Genomic DNA, 18,064 nt, shown 5'->3' with positions numbered 1-18,064 from the left:
GTTCTATCTCTTTTATTAATAGACCTGAAACATCAGCATGAAATCCAAGATCTGCCTTGACAGTAAATATCTGTTGCTAACAAATGGTAGTGTGATAAAAGTCATCTATTTTAACACACATGAAAGATAAGCATAAGGGAGGACTTTGTTTCAAAAGGAACAACAGCTGCCACACATTCATTTGTTTATTCAGCAATGAAGTTTATTCACATGCTGATTTATATACAAGGGCAAACTTTACAGTTAACATTGATGTTATACTGCAGCCTTGAGCTTGCCTGCAGCCTGCACTCTGCTGTTCAGCATCCAGAGCAGTTCCTATGAGAGATTTAAAATACAAATTAATTCAAGAGAGAACACACGCAGGCAGACTTCAAGCAGCACAAAACTTATTCTCACATCAACAATAGATCTGTCCAACATTTAAAGTTCACAGAATCACAGAATGACCCGGGTTGGAAGGGACCTCAAGGATCATGTAGTTCCAACCCCCTGCCTGGCAGGGCCACCAAACATACACATTTACTAGATCAGGTTGCCCAGGAGACCCCATAGATCCCCATAGAGACCCCATAGATCAGGTTGCCCATGGCCCCGTCCAACCTGGCCTTGAACACCTCCAAGGACGGGGCATCCACAACCTCCCTGTGCAGCCTGTTCCAGGGCCTGACCACTCTCCTAGTGAAGAACTTCCCCCTAACATCCAACCTAAATCTTCCCTCTTTTAACTTAAAACCATTTCCCCGTGTCCTGCTATTGTCAGCCCTTTCCAAGAGTTTACTCCCCTCCTGGCAGTAAGTTCCCTTCAGGTATTGAAAGGCTGCAATGAGGTCACCCCGCAACCTTCTCTTCTCCAGGCTGAACAAACCCAACTCCCTCAGCCTGTCCTCATAGGGGAGCTGCTCCAGCCCCCTGATCATCTTTGTGGCCCTTTCCAAAATCTCCATGTCTTTTTTATACTGAGGGCTCCACAAATTATCACCACTTCTTTCTTTCTGGCTGTGTAACACCATCATTCCTGATCATAATTAAAACAACTTGTATAAAACCAAGAGCTGCTGCCAGCTGGATGAGCTGCAGGACAGGTACCGGGCTGTGCTTTATGGGCAGCCCCATCACTGTAAGGCCTCCACAGCCCCGCACTGATCCCGGCCCAGCCCCGTCCCTTCCTCACCCTCCGCCGGTTCCTCCCGTTATTCCTTCTTGACCTTCACTGTTTTCACGGACGCCGTCGCCGCCCTCTCGGCCTCAGCTTTGTACTGAGGCTTCATGGCCGCTCTGACAACCTGAGCGCAGATCTGGGAGTAGCGGATGTAGCTGCAAACAGAAGGGAAAAAGGAGGAGAATGAAGCGGACAATGTAACGGCAGCGATCTGCCCTCAGTGACCGCGGCCGTACCTGAGCCCGGCCTGCCTCCAGTACGCCACCATGGCTGCAATGGACGGACCGACACTGCGCTACCGAGGTCAGAGCCCACAGGAACAGGAAACACCGCCCTGCTGCCCGCTAGCCAATCAGCAACCAAGAGTGATCTTTATTCCAATCGGAATTCGAGTTACCTCATGGAAACTGGCCAATGGTAACTGGTAGTTTGCGCTAGTTCCAGTCACCGCCCTCTGGTAGCGACCAATCAGCAGGCTGGACGGAGAGCGCGAATACGCGTGTGCGTGACCCGGGGCGGAGGCCTCCGGGCGCCATCAGTGATACGGGTACAGGGATTTACCTGATCGTTCTGTGATTCCTTATGGGTCCTTTGTGGTCCTTTTGGGGTCCTATGTGGTCTTTATGGGGTCCTTAGTGGTTTTTATGGGGTTTTATAGGGTCTTTATGGGGTCCTTTCTGGGTTTATGGGGTTTCTATGGGGTTTTATAGGGTTTTTATGGGGTCCTTTTGGGGTCCTATGTGTTGTTGTGTTGGGGGATATGATTTAACTGGGAAATATTGGTGATGGTTGGACTGGATGAGCTTCTAGGTCTTTTCCAACCTTGATCATTCTGTGATTCTGTGTGATACGGGCACAGGGCTTGTCCTGCTGGTCACAGAGTCCGTGTGTCGGTTCCATGTGAGCTCTGCTCTGTGTGATCCAGGAGTTCAGGTAAGAGGTTACACGTCTCATTCTCTTTCCCTACATCTCCTTTCTAAAGCCAAACCCCGTCACATTGCTGGGCTCCTGGGCAGCTTTGTGGGTCCTGGGCTGACTTTGTCCTCTGTGCAGCCTCCTTTGGGATCACAGCGTGCTGCCATCACTGCACGGTGATGGTTGGACTGATGGTAATGATTTAAAGCACAGATTAATTTTCTTTATTAGAGATCTCAGCTCAGGGCCATTGCAACTATCAGTCTGTACAATAATGATGACAGTATAGATTTACAGGGAAAAAAAAATACAGTTTTTCACCAGGTTCATTGTCATCTGTCTCCAGGATACAATAAGCCAGTAAGAGGAGATGACTTTATTAGTGTAATTAATAGGAACAGCAATCAGGAAGGGAGAGTAGAAGGCAGAACTTCCTGTCCTTATTCGCCAGTTGCTGTCTCTGCTGAGATCTCACTCATTGTTGTGCTGAAATCAGTGTTTCCTACAGCAGTTCCTTCCGTCTGGACCAGCAATTCAAGCCTCGTGAGCTGCCCAGGCCATAAACGTGGCTCAGCTGAACAGAAGTTCTCGTAGCTGAAACTGACACCAGGTTCCTGCTGTAAGTCCCTCTGCTCCCTCTCCCCACCTGAACTCACCCGCTCCTCCTTTTAATCAGCTGTTTTTTCCCCCCACCACATCTTCTCTCCCTGTTTCTCCATGTGAAATGGCTCTGCAGTTCTGTGCACTCAGGTTTCAGTCTGTTTTGGAGATACACGATGTGGGTGCGATTATTTGCACATTTTGCTTTATTTACTATGTGTAGATTTTGAAAGACGAATTCTCAGAATGAATTAAAAGTTAAATCGTTTGGAGAGACAGAATGGAAATTAAATTAATGTCTGAAATTGAGCTCTACAAAAATTCCTGGGTATACGTTGATGTTTATAAAGCTGTAAACAAGGCACCATTACAGAGTTTACAAACTGTTTTCAAGCCCTGTTCAATTTGTTTAAATGCTAGAATGTATTTGTACCGGATCTCCCTGCAGATAAAACCTTGTAGAGGCATAGGAAACAACTTAAAGAGGAGGGAAGCTTAGAAGGGTACAGTGAGTTCACAGAGAGAAGGAAGGATATATTAAAAGAGTTAAATACAGAGATCAAGAGAAGCTGAAGAGCTGCGATTAGCAACATCCAGAAATGTCAGAGTGGATACATCTGTGGGAACTAAAGTTGTGAGGTTAGAAATGTCCAAAGGTACCGAGGGAGTGAGGGACGGAGAATCCTGGAAGGAGACGTTGGAGACATCTGTGAAGGGTGTAGAGATGAGGGTAGAAACATCCCCAGCAGCCGATGAGGGGAACTCAGAGGATCCCGGAAGCATGAAGTAATTAAAATCAGTGAGATCTAGTGATTCTGAAGAGGTTGAGGTTTGCTCTGAGATGTATGTTGGAGTCGAAGGGATTTCGCAGGAATCATCTAAGGAAGCTGAAGAGGTGTGAGCAGAGGCATCTAGGGAAGGAGAGGAAGTGAGACTGGAGAGGTCTAAAGAGGATGAAGAGGTTGGACTGGAGAAATCTGGAGAAGGTGCTGAGGTGAGACTTGAGAGATCTAAGGAGACTGAGGAACTGTCGCCAGAGAAGTTCAGGGAGCCTGAGGAGGTGAGACTTGATAGGTCCAGAGAAATGGATGAGGTGAAACTGGAGCGCTCCCAAGAATCTGAAGAGGTGATACTGGAGAGCTCTAAGGAGACTGAAGAGGATGTACTGGAGAAGTCTGAAGAGGCTGAAGATGTGAGACTGGAAAGGTCCAGAGAAGATGAAGAAGTGAGACTGGAAAATTCCACGGAGGATGAAGAGCTCAGACTGGAGAGATCCAAAGAATCTGAAAAGGGGATTTTTTTTAAGAGTTCCGAGGAGGCTGAAGTCTTTACACTGGAGGGGTCCAGGGAGCCCAGAAAGTGAGACCGGGAAGGTCCAGGTGAGAGGCGAAACTGAAAAGCCAAGTAAATTCACAACATGACCCATTTTAAATCAGAAATATTTGTAACTAAAGATCTCTAATGACATCAGAACAACTTGAAAAGATACTGTGAAACTCAAAAAGTAGCAGTTTTGAAAATAACTAAACATACAGTTCTAATCCTTGTCTCTCTCACTGCTGCTGATTTTATGCAGGAAAGTTGAATAGTGAGAGCTCACATTGTTATTTAGAATATTGCTCCTTCCCAGGGGAGCAGTGTAGAAGTTCACATCCAGGGGAGTATCTACAGCAGCAGCCATCTTTGTGTCTTGGCTCTCCCTGTTCAGTGAGATTTTAGCATCTATGACAGCCTGACAAAGGGTACCCTCTGGAGGTCTGAAATAAAACAGCTGCAATGGAATGGAAATTAAGATGATACCATGGGATATTCAGACACCGGGCTGCTTACTGCTTATGGACAGAGGTTAAAATGAAAGATGCACAGGTGTACACAACAGCTTCAAGTCAAACCCAGCCTCTCACTATAAAGGTGTGATTGATTCCTTCCTTCTCATTCATAATATCTAACTTAAAACTGCGGATCTTCCTGATGATGCTAACAAAATAGCAAATAAATAACTGATTTTTTTCCACAGCAAGTACAGGGATTTATTTTTGAATGCCAGTATTATGCTAAAGTGATGGTGCGGTAGAGAAATATGCAGTGATATCAGTTCTGCTTGGATGTAGGTAATGCGAGGTCTTATTTTATTATTTTCATATCATGCCTCTGGGCATAAAACTTGAACTGTAACAACAGTAGTTTTTAGGTTGTGGTTAGTTTGAATTGATGAATGACACTACAGAGATAGAATGGAGGCATTAATTAAAAAGGAAATGGAACAGCTTATGTTTTAGTTCAAAAAGGTACACCTAATTATAGTACGAGTGGATCAAGAGGCTGATCTGCAGCTGCTGCCTTCTCATCCCAAGTCTGTGTTGTAAAACAGTGGTTGAATCCTGTTATTTTTCCAGTCATCTTCAGAAAGTCATCCCATGAGTATATTATGGGCCAAGGAAGAGGATATACGCAACAGGAGGCTGCCTTTTCTCAGGTGAATACATCCAGGCTCTGCTGTGATTACACAACTGATGTCCTGATGCATGTATAATGGATTTAGCATAATCACCAGGCATAGCACTCCCACCGAGGTCACCTTTTAGCTGCAGCAGGTGTCTGCTGAACACAGACTGAAGGTGACAGGAATAATGTTTTACTGTGTAAATATTAAACAGGGGGATTTAACATAAGACAAAAATTACTGTGGGGAGGGGGAGGGGGGAAAGAGCTGAAATGTACCAGTGATAAGATCTGAAATAGTTCATGAATGCACCTGAATGTGTATTCATAATGTATCTGTAATCATAGAGCTCAAAAGTTCAATATTTGCCGATGAGAAGGCAGAGCAGACAAATCTTTCTTGATGCATCCTATGATGCTGTCCTGTACTCACAGGAAAACATTAAGTAATCCCTTAAAACAAGCCCTTGTTATTTAACAACTGCATCACTTCATGACCGACTTCATCTCTAATCTTATAAAATTCCTCAAGTTCATCATACAGGGAACAAAAAATAATTGTACAGAAGGAATGTTAGAGTAGAAAGAAAAGCCAGTATCGACACGATTTCCAGCAGCTATAAGAGCCTTTATCCCTTCACTGCATTCTTTCTGCCTTAGCTCCATAAGGTTATTGCCTATTTTCCTATGAAATAACACTGTCAAGAAATATGGAATTACGGTTATTATTGTATAAAATATACAGATCAGTAGTCATACTTCCTACCTTTGATAGCTGTGGATTTATCTCCTTTCTCTGCTTGTGTAAGCCGTATTGGGCTATGCTGCTAATGCTCTGCTGGTCTCTCTGCTGATGACCCTAATCTGTTCCACAGCTACTGGAAATCATGGCATGCTGATGACAATAAAGGTCATCTCCTATTAAATCTCCTCTTTGTCTAAACACAGCACTAAGCACAGAGCACCAGCAGAAAACATGCTCCAAAATCAGCTCTAATCTTAAAATAAAGCAGCACTTCTGTGTTGTTTTCTATTACATTTTGAAGGTTATTTGGTGAAGCAGATGAGGAAACTTATTTTTAACTTTTGGACACCTGGATTCAAGTAGAAAATATTTTGCAGGGTCTGCCAAGTTCTCAGCTGCCCATCTGGGAATAAATAGCCTCTGGAGGAGCCCAGGATCAGCAGAGGAGAATTCAGGTACATTCAAGGTCTGAGAATGTTGTGCATGATTTCGTACATGTTTTGATGTGTTTAATAGCTTTTTCTTTTATGTTACCTATATTATTTCTTAAGTATTCTAATAAAATAGCATGATAACCTAAAACTTTCTGTCACAGTCGGTTATAATGTTGAACAAAACTTTAGAAGTGCTCAGGTGGCAGCAAGGGCTGGGGCACTTTAACAGGGGTTTCAAGTCTTAGAGGTGCTTGTATTTCTCTGAAAGGTAAGGTTGACTCAGGATCCTGCTGTAGGGGACCTGCTCTGCAGGGGGGCTGCACTCTCTGATCCCTGGGGGTCCCTTCCAGCCCCTCTGATTCTGTGATTTTGTGATACTAGTTAAAGAAGTTACTGCACTTCACTTTACAGACTAGGAAATAATCTGTGCAATACTCCACTCCCCCCTGCCCAGAAGAAATAAGCAGGGAAATCATGCAGCTTCCTGAATGCCTCTCAAAACTGAGGATTAAAACCAGAAAATAAAACTGGATGGAATATCAGGCTAAGAAAGTTAAATGTTTCTGCTTCTTCAGCTAGATAATTTAGAATACAAGGTGGCTATAAAATATGACTTAAGTCCCAAGTACAGGTTCTGACACACAGTTTGCATTGCAGAAATGCTGAGTCAAGGCCTGAAGCAGTGATGGAGCACCTGGTGGGAAGGCAGGGCCAGCCCAGGGCAGCTCAGGTGTAAGCAATGTGTCTGAGTGATGGAAGGGCTGCAGCCAGGATCCACCCCTTATTTAAGGGCTGGCAGTGGAAGTGAGGGGGTCTTGCTGGAGATCTCTGCGTATCTGTGGCCTATCTGAAGGTAAGCAAATTTTCTTCCTTTGTTTATGTTCTCATTGTTCTCATTTGCTGCAGCTACAGGCTTTGCCGCCTGCTATTATTGCTGTATTTTCCATCATATTATGGTGTTACAGTTTCTTTACTCCTAATTTCACAATGTCTACTAGATCTTGCCACAAGTCCTGCGCAAGTGAAAGAACAAACTTCACACCCTGAAGAACACAGGCGTTCTAAAATGACTCAGAGCTTTCAGACGAACTTGTGTTATCAGCATTCTTGAGTTCATCTGTTCACTTTTGAACCTCAACAGGATGCTGATCTTTTACTTTGAACCCAGTGTCTGTTGGTGCAAAGGGAGCGCAGACAGTGGGCGTTTAGCTTTACCTTACTGGAAAGAAACTCACTGTATGCTTTAACTGCAAATACAGACCACAGCAGACGAAGCAGGGATGTGTAGGCAATTGTGGTTAATTCTGCCTCTCCCCCCAGTAAGCTGTAAATCAGTTGCTAACTGCTATGTCAACAAACAGGTGCTGTCACCCATTGTTAGCAAGAAGAAATATTTTTGGCTAAACAAAGCCTTTTGTTTTCTTAGACTTCAGTCATTAACAGAAAAGTCCATTATTTTTAGTGTACGCACAGACACAAGTCATTTACTGTTACAATAAATAAAAGGATGAAATAATGCAATGAATGTTACAATAAAAGAATGAAAGTTTTAACAGTGTAATAAGTCATCTTACCTTCTCCAGGCCATGGAGCTCTGGCTCAAAGCTTACTCGCTTCTATTTCTTGGAGAAGAAGTTCAGGTGAATTTGAAGTTTGTCCAGTTTAATGGCCTGCGTCTGCAGGTGAGGTGAAGATCAAGTCTGCTTAGGTAAGCTGAAAGAGTTTTCACCAGCCCCCACTGCTGATTTGTTCTTATCATATTTCTCTATCCCTCCCCCCAGCCCCTTTCTTTCTCATCCTTAAATTTTGTCCCTCTAACTGTAACTCCCATTTTATTTCCCATCTGCCTCCTTTGTTCTGTCCAGCAGAACACACGGCTGCTCTGCACAAGTGTACATCCCATTCACTGCAGCATCCAAGCATTCAGCCATAGCACACTGTGTTCATCTGAGCGCTGCCAGCTGAGACACAGCTATGCAGGCAGCTGGCAAATAAACCATCTGAACATGCATGCATACTGCTAGCAGTGCATGCACTTCCTTTTATGACACAGAACACAGCTTCTAGTTGCTGCACAGCCCACCACGCCAAAAGAAACAAAGTTTCTTGGGGTGAGGTCTCCTATTATGACCACTGTGGGTAAACAAACAAACTGTTCTGTGAATATACAGGCTCCAAAAGTGCCCTTCTGCTCTTAACAATGAGTACCGGGTTGCACAGAGAGAAACACACCTTAACAGTTGAAGTGTAGTACACAAATCTCGGTCTAAGCAGAGAAAAACCTTCCCATGGGATCTAGCAAACTGAAGTCTGGTTTCAAGTTAATGTGTCAGGTTTGTGGAAAAAAACAGGGAGTTGTTAGAGAGCAAGAAAGACAGCAGCTGCAAATAGGTTTGATTTATTGCTACTTAAAAATGTACACTAGAAAATGCACATCTGAATAAAATAAGCTATTAATTCAACTCTCGACTATTCCTTCATCTCCACACACCACCCAGATTACTGACCTAGCAATTAAAGGAACAGAACACAGTTTGAGGAGCCAGGCAGAACTCACATGATGTTTTATTTAAAAACGCAATATCCCTTGGAATAATGAGAGTGCAGGCATATAAATAAAATACAACAAAGAAAAGCATCATCTTTCACAAAGGCTTTTCAGTGCAAGGACAAACTGAATTCATACTGCATAGGCCCTCGATTAGGAAAAGATCAAACTGACTTTAAAATGGCAAGTGATGCTGAAGGCTGAACAAACGTCTGAAGTCACTTTCAAGCACTGCATTTGTCAATCAGAAGTTACAGTACAGCTTTGCAGATGTTTCAAATGCACTGCAGTTGAAATGCTATTTATTTATTTCAGCTGCAATAATCTAAAAGCACAACAAACCCCAATCTTTTGTTTATAAAGGTATTTTCAAATCGTTTCTTTTAGAAAAATATTTAGATTAGTTACACTTTTAAAAGGTGCATATATACAGCTCTTTTTTTCCCCCCTATTCATTATTTTCCCCCTCTAAGCTTCCCACTTAAAATAAGCTGTTTAGATAGCAGATGCTATTCAATGGGCAGTTCCATATAACAGAAATGGCATGCAATAGAAAATACACTGGAAGAGGTGACAGTGCAGTTCTTGAAGGCTACGAGTGTCTGGAGATTACTTGGAAGCTTAGAACCAAAGCTGTAGGAAATGTCTCTGGCATCAGAACGAAGGTCAAGCTGACTCAGGGCTGTATTTTCCCATTATTTCTTTACCCTGAAGGAGTCAGATGGGACAGGCAATCTCTGCTGAAGCCAACAGGACTACCAGCAAACTATTTAAGTATGGATGTCAGGGTTTGAGCTTGAAGTTCCCACAGTGAATCACTGAGGGCAGTACCAAGAAGCTGTACTAAGTACCAGGAAACAAAAGTGTAGAAAACTTGAGGTTTTCATTTAAAGAGCCTCGTTTTGTGAGCAAATATGCCTAAAATGTAAAGGACCTTCGTGGAATTTAGAACACTGTGTTGAATTTAAAGGACAACAAAATGTATAACAAGTTACATCCAAAGCATGATCAAGTTAATGAGTATATCGTTAGTATTCTTAATATTACTTCCTTTTATGTTCAGCTATCTTTCTATCCAGCTTCAGCAATATTTTTTAGTCCTTTACATGATTCTTTGAAATTCTGGAGTGAACAGTTACTACTGTCAGAAGTGCCAGCAGCTTATGAAGCTTTAAGGCTCTGTGCATATTGTACCCCTTTATTTAATGGGCTCTTAGAAATGGAGTTATTCCATCAGGTTAACTTTGATCTCATTTCTGTCTGCCCAGCCCAGCAGCGCCAAACTTAGGAACAGAATTCAGGTGTTAACAGACAAGAGACACCTCAGAAAGTTTTACCTATAGTGAATGAATAAGAGTGTTGTACCAGGTTAGCTCAACTAGTCAAGCTACTTAAAAAGCATATCAAAAATATCTTCTACATTCTTTTGTTTTTCAAGCTTCAAGTAATAAAGTTTCTGTTAAACCAAGTTGTATCGTACAACTGTCAATACTTAACTAATAGGACAATGCTGGAAGAAACCATTCTGCTTAATTTTGGGCTTGGTCCCAGGAGGTAGTCCAGAGTCACAAGAACAAAAGTTCCACAGAAGTCAACCAAACATGCCAGTGTCCTCCAACACATGCAGCCTCATCTCTAGAGGCCATTTCACGTCTGAAAGGATTTAAGTCAGGTTGGTGTTCATGTAAATACAGGAACTACGCTTGAAAATTATTCCATCATCTGCAACTGAAGTTCGGTCCAGCTGAACCAATATATTAATTAAGTTTTGCCAATCAGCCTCATTAGTAAGAGCTTAGCTTTTCTCCAAATTAAATTTGGAACATACCTAATACATAGGTATGACCTTAAATAACAAATATATATATTTATTTTTGGAGAGAAGCTTTAAGATTGCTAAACCTTGTTAATAACACTAATATAATTTACTATCATTTCTCTACAAATGCTGCTGCCGCCATTGAATTCCTCATCGTTCCTCTTGCTGTAGCTTTGAACTCCTCAATTTCAGCGTTGAGTCTATTAATTACCCATTCCAATGCTTCACGGCCCTGCGGGTTACAAATGTAAGTTTTAGCATATGAATCCTAGCAATGATCCAAGCAGAGGTACAGAAATACACAGCTCTGTGGCATTCTTTACTTCAAAAACCCAATTAACAGAAAGATGTGCTGGCTCACACACCACAAGATTCCTTGTGCCAACAGCGCTGTGTTACAAAGCACTAAGTGGTTTTTTATTCAGTTTGTGTTTTATGAGTCGAGGCTGAACTCAAGGGGTAAACTCTGAAAAGACTCACGAGGACCGACCCTTCAAACACCACTTCACTGCTCCACAGCACTGCTGCAGATGTGCCCCGGTGTGTACTGCTCCAATAGCAAACAGATGGCATCAAGAGGGCAGCAAAGGAAGGACAGACTTAAGCAAATAGAAATGTTTTCCCAATGAAGATTCAGAGCACTGGCCAATAGTATTTATTATCCACATTGGAAGGAGAAAAAAAGTGCAAGTTCAACAAGCTAAGCCTTCAGAAGTCTACAGTACAGACAGCAGAACTCCATGTACCCTAAGACTGCTGTCAGAGCCAGAAAGTAATACAGAGATTTGTACTGCCATGTAGCCAGGGGTCACACGTTACACAGAGGTCACACTTACTTTATTAGCGTTGGAGGAAATGGTGTTTGCCATTAATCCCTCCAGGTAACTGCTGAGACTGACGCCTTTCACAGAAATTATTGCTTCTTGTGTCAAAACGGTTCTGAAACAGAACAGAAAATAAATTGTCCAGAGTAGGTTAAAACTGCATTTCCCAGAAGCTTCCTGCTCCCCCCAGCAAGGACACGGTCATCACCTTTGCTGGTAACACAACGACTGTCGCAGTTGCTTCTACACATGAAACAAAACCCAAGAGTCCCAGCAGGTCCAAGTGACCCCTTGTGGCACTCGGCTATTTCCAACACCAGCAGCCTGCAGTTGGAGCACACACAGCACTGCAACGCTGCTCCTACAGAGCACTGCAGGGAATGTGACTGCCAGAGCTGCCATAGCACAGTGGAACACTTCAGGTTTTCAGGCAGTCCTGAGGTGGCAGCGCACTGTCTCTATTCACACAAGGCAGCACAAGAGAAGTCACACCAACCCATCACTGCGTCTTACAGAGCCAAGGCCTGTCCTCCCTCAGGGCAGCCTCAGAAGCACAAGGTACTCACTTGTCTGGTTCATGAGGGTGTGGTTTGTAGACCAGCCTCTCATCTACTGACACCAGGTTTGTAAATGAAATCTGCAGAACACGAATCAAGATTCCCTCAGTTAAAACAGTGCAGAAATGCTACATTAAACTGCAGGTACTAAACTAACACAGATGAGATTTAAACAAGCATTGAGGTCGTAAAACTCAATAAGTAAATCTCCACGTTCGGCATTTGCTGATCTCATGGTCTTCTCAGACTGTTTGGATCTTAGACAATCTTAGATTGTTTGGAGAAGAACTGGTCAGCCATGAATGTGATACTTAAAGGTGTAACACACTGTTCTAATGCACCCTGCAGATCATTTCTAAGGCATCACTATAAGCTGCAATCTACTTAAACTGCAGAACCAGAACCGGAGTACTCACGTTACTGGAGTTCAGCTCCATTGTTTTTCTCAGCGGGTCAACGATGGAGTGCTCCTGTACATACGTCTTCGTTCTGCTCGTGCCAATGAGCTGGAGATAGACACGGATACACACAGTTAATTATACTCAACAACTGCCATGGCCTTCAGTGCTTTTAAATGCACCGGTAGCAGCTGTTGTATCCAACAGATGCTGACAAGTGAGGCTTAGTTAAAATTAAAGCTACTCAGTTGGGGCAGATGTCATTTTTGCACCTGGAAGCAATTTAAGACCTGGCCAATTGTCGGCTGATGGCATTCAGTGTTACAGACTTCCTCATACACACCTGCATGAGCTCATTAAGAGTCACACGTTTCTATACAACATCCTGCTTCACCATCTCCCCTCCCTGCCCCTCCCCGGCAGCACACACCGATTTCACGATGGATGGGATTCCCCACTCGGTGCTGAGCAGTCTGTGGCTGTGCAGCTTCCCATTGCTGTCAATGTGTCTGTGCAGGACGTCCACTCCCACCACGCTGGGGTTCATGGGGTTCGGGTATTTCTGCATGGCGGCTGTTGTTACCGTTTCCCAGGGGTGGCTGTGAGAACAGAGCCAAAGCACAGGGCTGAATAGTGGAGCTTTGGAACAGGAGCTGTATTAAAGCTGAACCAACACAGCGGTCAGGGTGGGCTTCTAAAGCAGTTCAGTGTGTGACCCTTAACTACAAACACCCCCAGCACAAAGCGGAACCGGCACCGAACCGGGACAGGGGGAAAGAGCCGCTTTAGGCCCCGTCCCAACAGAAGAGGAGGAAGAAGAGAAGGAAGAAGAGAAGGAAGAAGCCGCCCCGCTCCCACCGCCCCCGCCCCGGGACTCACTCAAACACGTGCTCCGAGGTCCAGATCTTCATGGCTGCGCACACGGGGCGGCACCGCCGCTGCTCTCCGGGACCGGTGCCGCTCCGCTCCGCTCCGTACCGTACCGTACCGTACCGTACCGTACCGTACCGTACCGCGGACGGGCCGCCGGCAGCAGCAGCGCCTGCGCAGCGGGGCGGGGCCGAGCGGCGCCCAATGGCGGCACATGGCGTTGGTGACGCGGAGGTCGCGGAGCCCTTGGGAGTCACGGAGGGCTGGACGCGGTCCCGACCCGCCCGGTTCGGCCGCCAGGGGGCAGCGCTGTTATTAGATAACGGAGCGGCACGAGCGTTTTGTAACGCGTGGGCAGCACGAGAGCGATTTTATAACAGCCCGTTACAAAACTGCGGCCGGTTGGGCTGTTCCGAAGCACCTTCCTGCAATAGGAGAGAGGAGAAACAAGTGTTCACATGACACGGACATAAAGAACCATCCCGCAGCATCTCTGTGTGCTCACAGAATCACAGAATCACAGAATTATCAAGGTTGGAAAAGACCTAGAAGGTCATCTAGTCCAACCATCACCAATACTTCCAGGCTAAATCATATTCCTCAGCACCACATCCAAGCGTTTCTTGAACACTCCCATGGCCGGTGACTCCACCACCTCCCTGGGCAGTGCATTCCATCCCATGGTCGGTGACTCCACCACCTCCCTGGGCAGTGCATTCCAGTGCCTGACTACTCTTTCCGAAAAGTAATACTTCTATATATAATATAGAAGTACATAGTACATTAGTTCTATAGTACATTAGTTCTATAATACTAATGCTCATCACTTACAGTGACAGTCAGCATTTCCAATAGGTGCCTGTCCTGCACTAAGTCACACCAGCCTCCTTTGCTCACTATTTGCACGCTAACAAACCCTTGTGCTGCATGCAGTCACCTCCTACACAAACACAGCTCTCATCACTGCTTCCTGTGTCAGTACATTGGCATTGGGAAACCCAGAAAGGCTAAAAATGACACTTCACCAACACCAAATTCTTGTCCAAGCAAATTCAGGTGGTAGAACGTGGTCTGAGAAATAAACAACACGTCTATGAACCAACAGCTTCTTTGACCTGCGTAGATCAAAGGGTTTGTATCTGCCTATATAAAGAGCTGCATCTTGTCCGTGCCATCAGTGGGAGCAGCAGCTGCCACCGGGTGTTTGACTGAAGCGCAGATACACAACGATGTGCAGTTTGTGGATGTAGCACAACTCTGCTGTTATATGGGAAACAGTCCCTTGGACTCTGTGCAATATGACAACTACCAGCCAGACAGTGTTTCTACTTGCAGGCATCACAAATGTGCGCGTGATCAGGTGGGCAGGTGATAATTCACGTTATCACCCACAACTCATGAGCAAGCACAATAACTGCACAATTAAAGATGCTTTAAAGTACTTTAAAGCTTCTGATCATCTGCTGTTGTTTGGAAATAATTGTGCTCCTTCCCTATATCTGATCCTTGTTTAATTCTAAAGACCACAGCATCTCCTATAAGAGCACACCAGGCTATTAAACATGTGAAAAATACAAATTAATTGCATATCTATTTGTACAAAGTAGATTTAGCAGTGACTTAGTATTCTCAAAGAGCAATCATTAATGTATTTTCTTACTAACTGCTTCACTTTATTATTGTCCTTTAAACCTAAGATTCTAATAAGGAATCTTAATATCCACGTCAGTTCTACAGCACTAAGTCAGGAGGAAATACATCACTGTCAGCGAGATGATGACCAATGAGATGGCAAAACTGGAGTTCTTGGTTAATGTCAGTGTATGGCTTTAATGCTCAGAAAGAAGAATTGCTCTATTATATATTCTGCGGCTAATTCAGGGGATACACTACTCTGCAATACATTAAACACTGTAAATCAATAATTGCTAGAAATTGAAGCCTATAAAAAGGTAAAATGAAGCAAGTAGGAGCTACAGCTGCTTTTCTTTTTAACCAAGATATGAATACCATGTGTCTTCTAAATAAGGGACTCCCAAATGTGCGATGGTATGGGTACCATAGGAACAGAACAAACAAATACTGCCTGAACAGCTGAAAGTTTCCCTGTGCATATGGACTCAAACAGGTTCTGGTGCTGCCAGAGACATTAGAGATGGAATCAGCAGGCGTAGGGAGGTCTAAGTAAAAAATGATATTAATAAGAAGCCCCCACACAGCTTCAGTAAACACAGAACCTTCAGATGTGCTAAAATAAAGAAGTAAAAGAAACACCCCAAAATCGTACTTAATATAGTTATTTCCACATTGGTGTTTGCTACTGTTATAAACATGTATTCCAGTGCACCGTACAGATCTACCATTAATGTTCAAAATGAAAGGAGCACTTTCAAAAGGATCTGAACACACGTTAAGGGACCTGAACGGATCCAAACAAAAACAAGATACCTACAGCTGCCTGGAAGAGAGCCCCTTTGTTTTCATGGGTGACCACAGCCTCAGACCACAGATACGTGCATTTCTGAGGCACCTGCAGCATTGCAGGTCTCCATGTGATGTGCTCCTGTGCCATCACCTTCATTACAGCACACCCCTGACTACATCAGCCCTCTGCAGACAGCTTCCCTGCACCAAGGGATGCTATTTGGTGAGGTTGGAACCCTGTGGCAGTAGAGCCCCCCGGCCCAAGGCCGTGTCTTCCACACACTGCCGCCATTTTGAGCGCGCCTGGCAGCACAGCACAGCGCCATCTTGGCTGGTTCTTACTTGGCTTTCTGGGACACTTCCACATCTCACCATATCAGCACACGAAACTGGAGGCATGGAGCAAAGACATTTGCTCCACACTTGCTTCTTTTTCTACTATATTCAGTGTTCAGGATCCCCTATTCCAGCCAGTGCATTACCACTGGTGGGACCTGGGTGGCGGCATCCTCCCATCAGGCTCTTCCCATATGCTGAGACAAGGGTCGCTTTGCCCTGGCCTGTAAGTCCTTGATAAGGAATCAGGATTTATATTTCCTGTGGAAAATGATGTTCTGAGCCAGGAGCATCAACCAACTCAACTCAGCACAGGGCTGGAGCCTATGGAGATCACTGCAGGTCACTGCACGTCTCGGAGATGGGAGTAACCAGGTGTCTTGTCCCACTCAGAGCACGGTATAACAAGAAGGTCTTGGTCTTGTAGTTGCAAAAGAAGTTGTAACATTCATTAAATGAATTACAAGACTTTTTAAAGTTAATCAGAATAAGTAATTTGGAGACCTCTGAGGTCACTTTGTTTTTTGTGGTAAGCAAAGAGATTTAATAAGGAGCAGTTTTTGCAAGATACTGTAGCCCTGAAGGTGCAGCATTTATATATATATATATATATATATATATAATTATATATATATATAATAATTATATATATATATAATATATATATATATATTTAAATTATTTACATTTTTTAAAATTTTGCAATTTTATGGACAGTATAGAGTGAAACAGGGGGGTTGTTGTTGTTTTTTTGTGGTTCTTTTCGGGTGTGAGATGAATACAAGAAATGAGCTCACAGTTCCAATTTGAAAGCCTTTTTTTGGGGAGTTTTGATGGGCTGCCTTAACTTGTTCTTTTTGTAAGCTGAATACAAGAACACCATCTTCAGTAGTTTGGTTTGGGAAAACATTTAAGGAGTTGAACCAATGCTAAATTAGAAGCTCTTCATAAAACATTGCTCCATTTAAATGATACAAATATTGTTGAGGCATCATTGCATCACTGGCCTTAAGAGGAAAATTAGACAACTTTCAAAACTGACATATTTCCATGTTGTTTTTCTGTTTCCCTGAAGCGCAGTGGAGGCACCTGAATTTTACCAAAGAATTCATTATGTTTGGCTGTTTTCACTTTACGTGTTCCAATCCTATCTGTAGTTGACATCTTTTCAGTTTTTCAATGTTAGGAAATACTCCCATTACAAGCCATAATAACTGCAAGGAAAAGAGGCAGCGTATCACCTTCCTGGTACAGATGATTATGATTATAATCAGATAAAAGATAAAGAGATAAAAGATGAAGTTTAAAAAGGGCACACTAAGACTTCTTGAATTACAGTAATTAAAAAGTATAATTAATATAATTGGCCAGGAAGCCACTTAAAACTGACAAGTTAAATGATGAATGGCCATAAAAACTTGTAATTGTGTCACAGATTTTTAAAGGGTTTTGTTCCAGAGAATTAAGAAATAATGTCGCTTGCCAGACTCTAGGGAAATAAGTTGTATGTCAGATATTATGGAGACAAAAAGGTTGAGGAGATTTTCTCAAAGCTCTAAGGACTCAATGCTCAGGAATAAGCCCAAGATCAGGATCAAAGATGTCTTTCCCAAGACAAAAGAATGGTTCAATAGGGATTAACATTTCAGAATTCATGGTTCCCAGCTCAGCCAAATAAGTCACAATTTCTCACTGAATTTTCTGCCTTTCATTTCCACGTACACATGCAGGAAGGACGTGTCCCTTCACAGATCATATAGGTTAAGGATCTGCTTACCCAAAGTAGTTTTACAAGTGATTGGAGGGCTGGACACGATAGAAATTTGGACAGGCCTGTAACTGCTGTGAGAGCACTGTTACTGTACATTTTGTTTTAATGCTGTTTTTAACATGGGGAAGCCTTGAGGTGCTTTGTAAATTGCTGAAGACTTCAGAGACTTCATTGTTATTAAAATGGATCCTGAAATTATAGTTTAATAACATATCTTTA

At 43.4% G+C, this 18,064-nt stretch overlaps 2 protein-coding genes and 1 long non-coding RNA gene across 3 annotated transcripts; 1 reads left to right on the top strand and 2 right to left on the bottom strand.

Annotated features, from left to right (window-relative positions):
• Nucleotides 1–180: 180 nt before the first annotated feature.
• ATP5F1E (ATP synthase F1 subunit epsilon) lies at nt 181–1,530 on the bottom strand. The gene is made up of 3 exons (XM_015881751.2): nt 1,399–1,530; nt 1,175–1,317; nt 181–318 (listed from the first exon to the last, which is right to left on the bottom strand). Exons 1-2 carry the CDS (start codon nt 1,428–1,430, stop codon nt 1,194–1,196), a joined length of 156 nt encoding a protein of 51 aa, XP_015737237.1. The 5' UTR covers nt 1,431–1,530; the 3' UTR covers nt 181–318; nt 1,175–1,193.
• Nucleotides 1,531–5,070: 3,540 nt separating this feature from the next.
• On the top strand, nt 5,071–8,760 carry LOC107323055. Its single transcript, XR_001559141.1, has 4 exons — nt 5,071–5,153; nt 6,242–6,319; nt 6,956–7,151; nt 7,882–8,760. It is a non-coding gene; the product is annotated as an uncharacterized LOC107323055 (long non-coding RNA).
• An 86-nt stretch (nt 8,761–8,846) lies between these two features.
• Nucleotides 8,847–13,502, bottom strand: PRELID3B (PRELI domain containing 3B). Its single transcript, XM_015881750.2, has 6 exons — nt 13,324–13,502; nt 12,875–13,043; nt 12,463–12,552; nt 12,056–12,126; nt 11,502–11,604; nt 8,847–10,897 (listed from the first exon to the last, which is right to left on the bottom strand). The coding sequence occupies exons 1-6, from the start codon at nt 13,353–13,355 to the stop codon at nt 10,778–10,780; spliced, it is 585 nt and encodes a 194-aa protein (XP_015737236.1). The 5' UTR covers nt 13,356–13,502; the 3' UTR covers nt 8,847–10,777.
• Between the last annotated feature and the right edge of the window lie 4,562 nt (nt 13,503–18,064).

Source organism: Coturnix japonica, chromosome 20, assembly GCF_001577835.2.
Source record: "Coturnix japonica isolate 7356 chromosome 20, Coturnix japonica 2.1, whole genome shotgun sequence".
In the NCBI taxonomy this organism is placed as follows: domain Eukaryota; kingdom Metazoa; phylum Chordata; class Aves; order Galliformes; family Phasianidae; genus Coturnix; species Coturnix japonica.
This window is presented reverse-complemented; position numbering and strand designations above follow the sequence as displayed.

Coding starts and splice junctions, on each gene's coding strand:
- ATP5F1E (XM_015881751.2), bottom strand. CDS start 1,430: ATGGTGGCGTACTGGAGGCAGGCCGGGCTCAG. Junction 1,318..1,398: donor TGGAGGCAGGCCGGGCTCAG/GTACGGCCGCGG, acceptor TTCTGTTTGCAG/CTACATCCGCTACTCCCAGA.
- PRELID3B (XM_015881750.2), bottom strand. CDS start 13,355: ATGAAGATCTGGACCTCGGAGCACGTGTTTGA. Junction 13,044..13,323: donor ACCTCGGAGCACGTGTTTGA/GTGAGTCCCGGG, acceptor CTGTTCTCACAG/CCACCCCTGGGAAACGGTAA. Junction 12,553..12,874: donor TCCCATCCATCGTGAAATCG/GTGTGTGCTGCC, acceptor GTCTATCTCCAG/CTCATTGGCACGAGCAGAAC.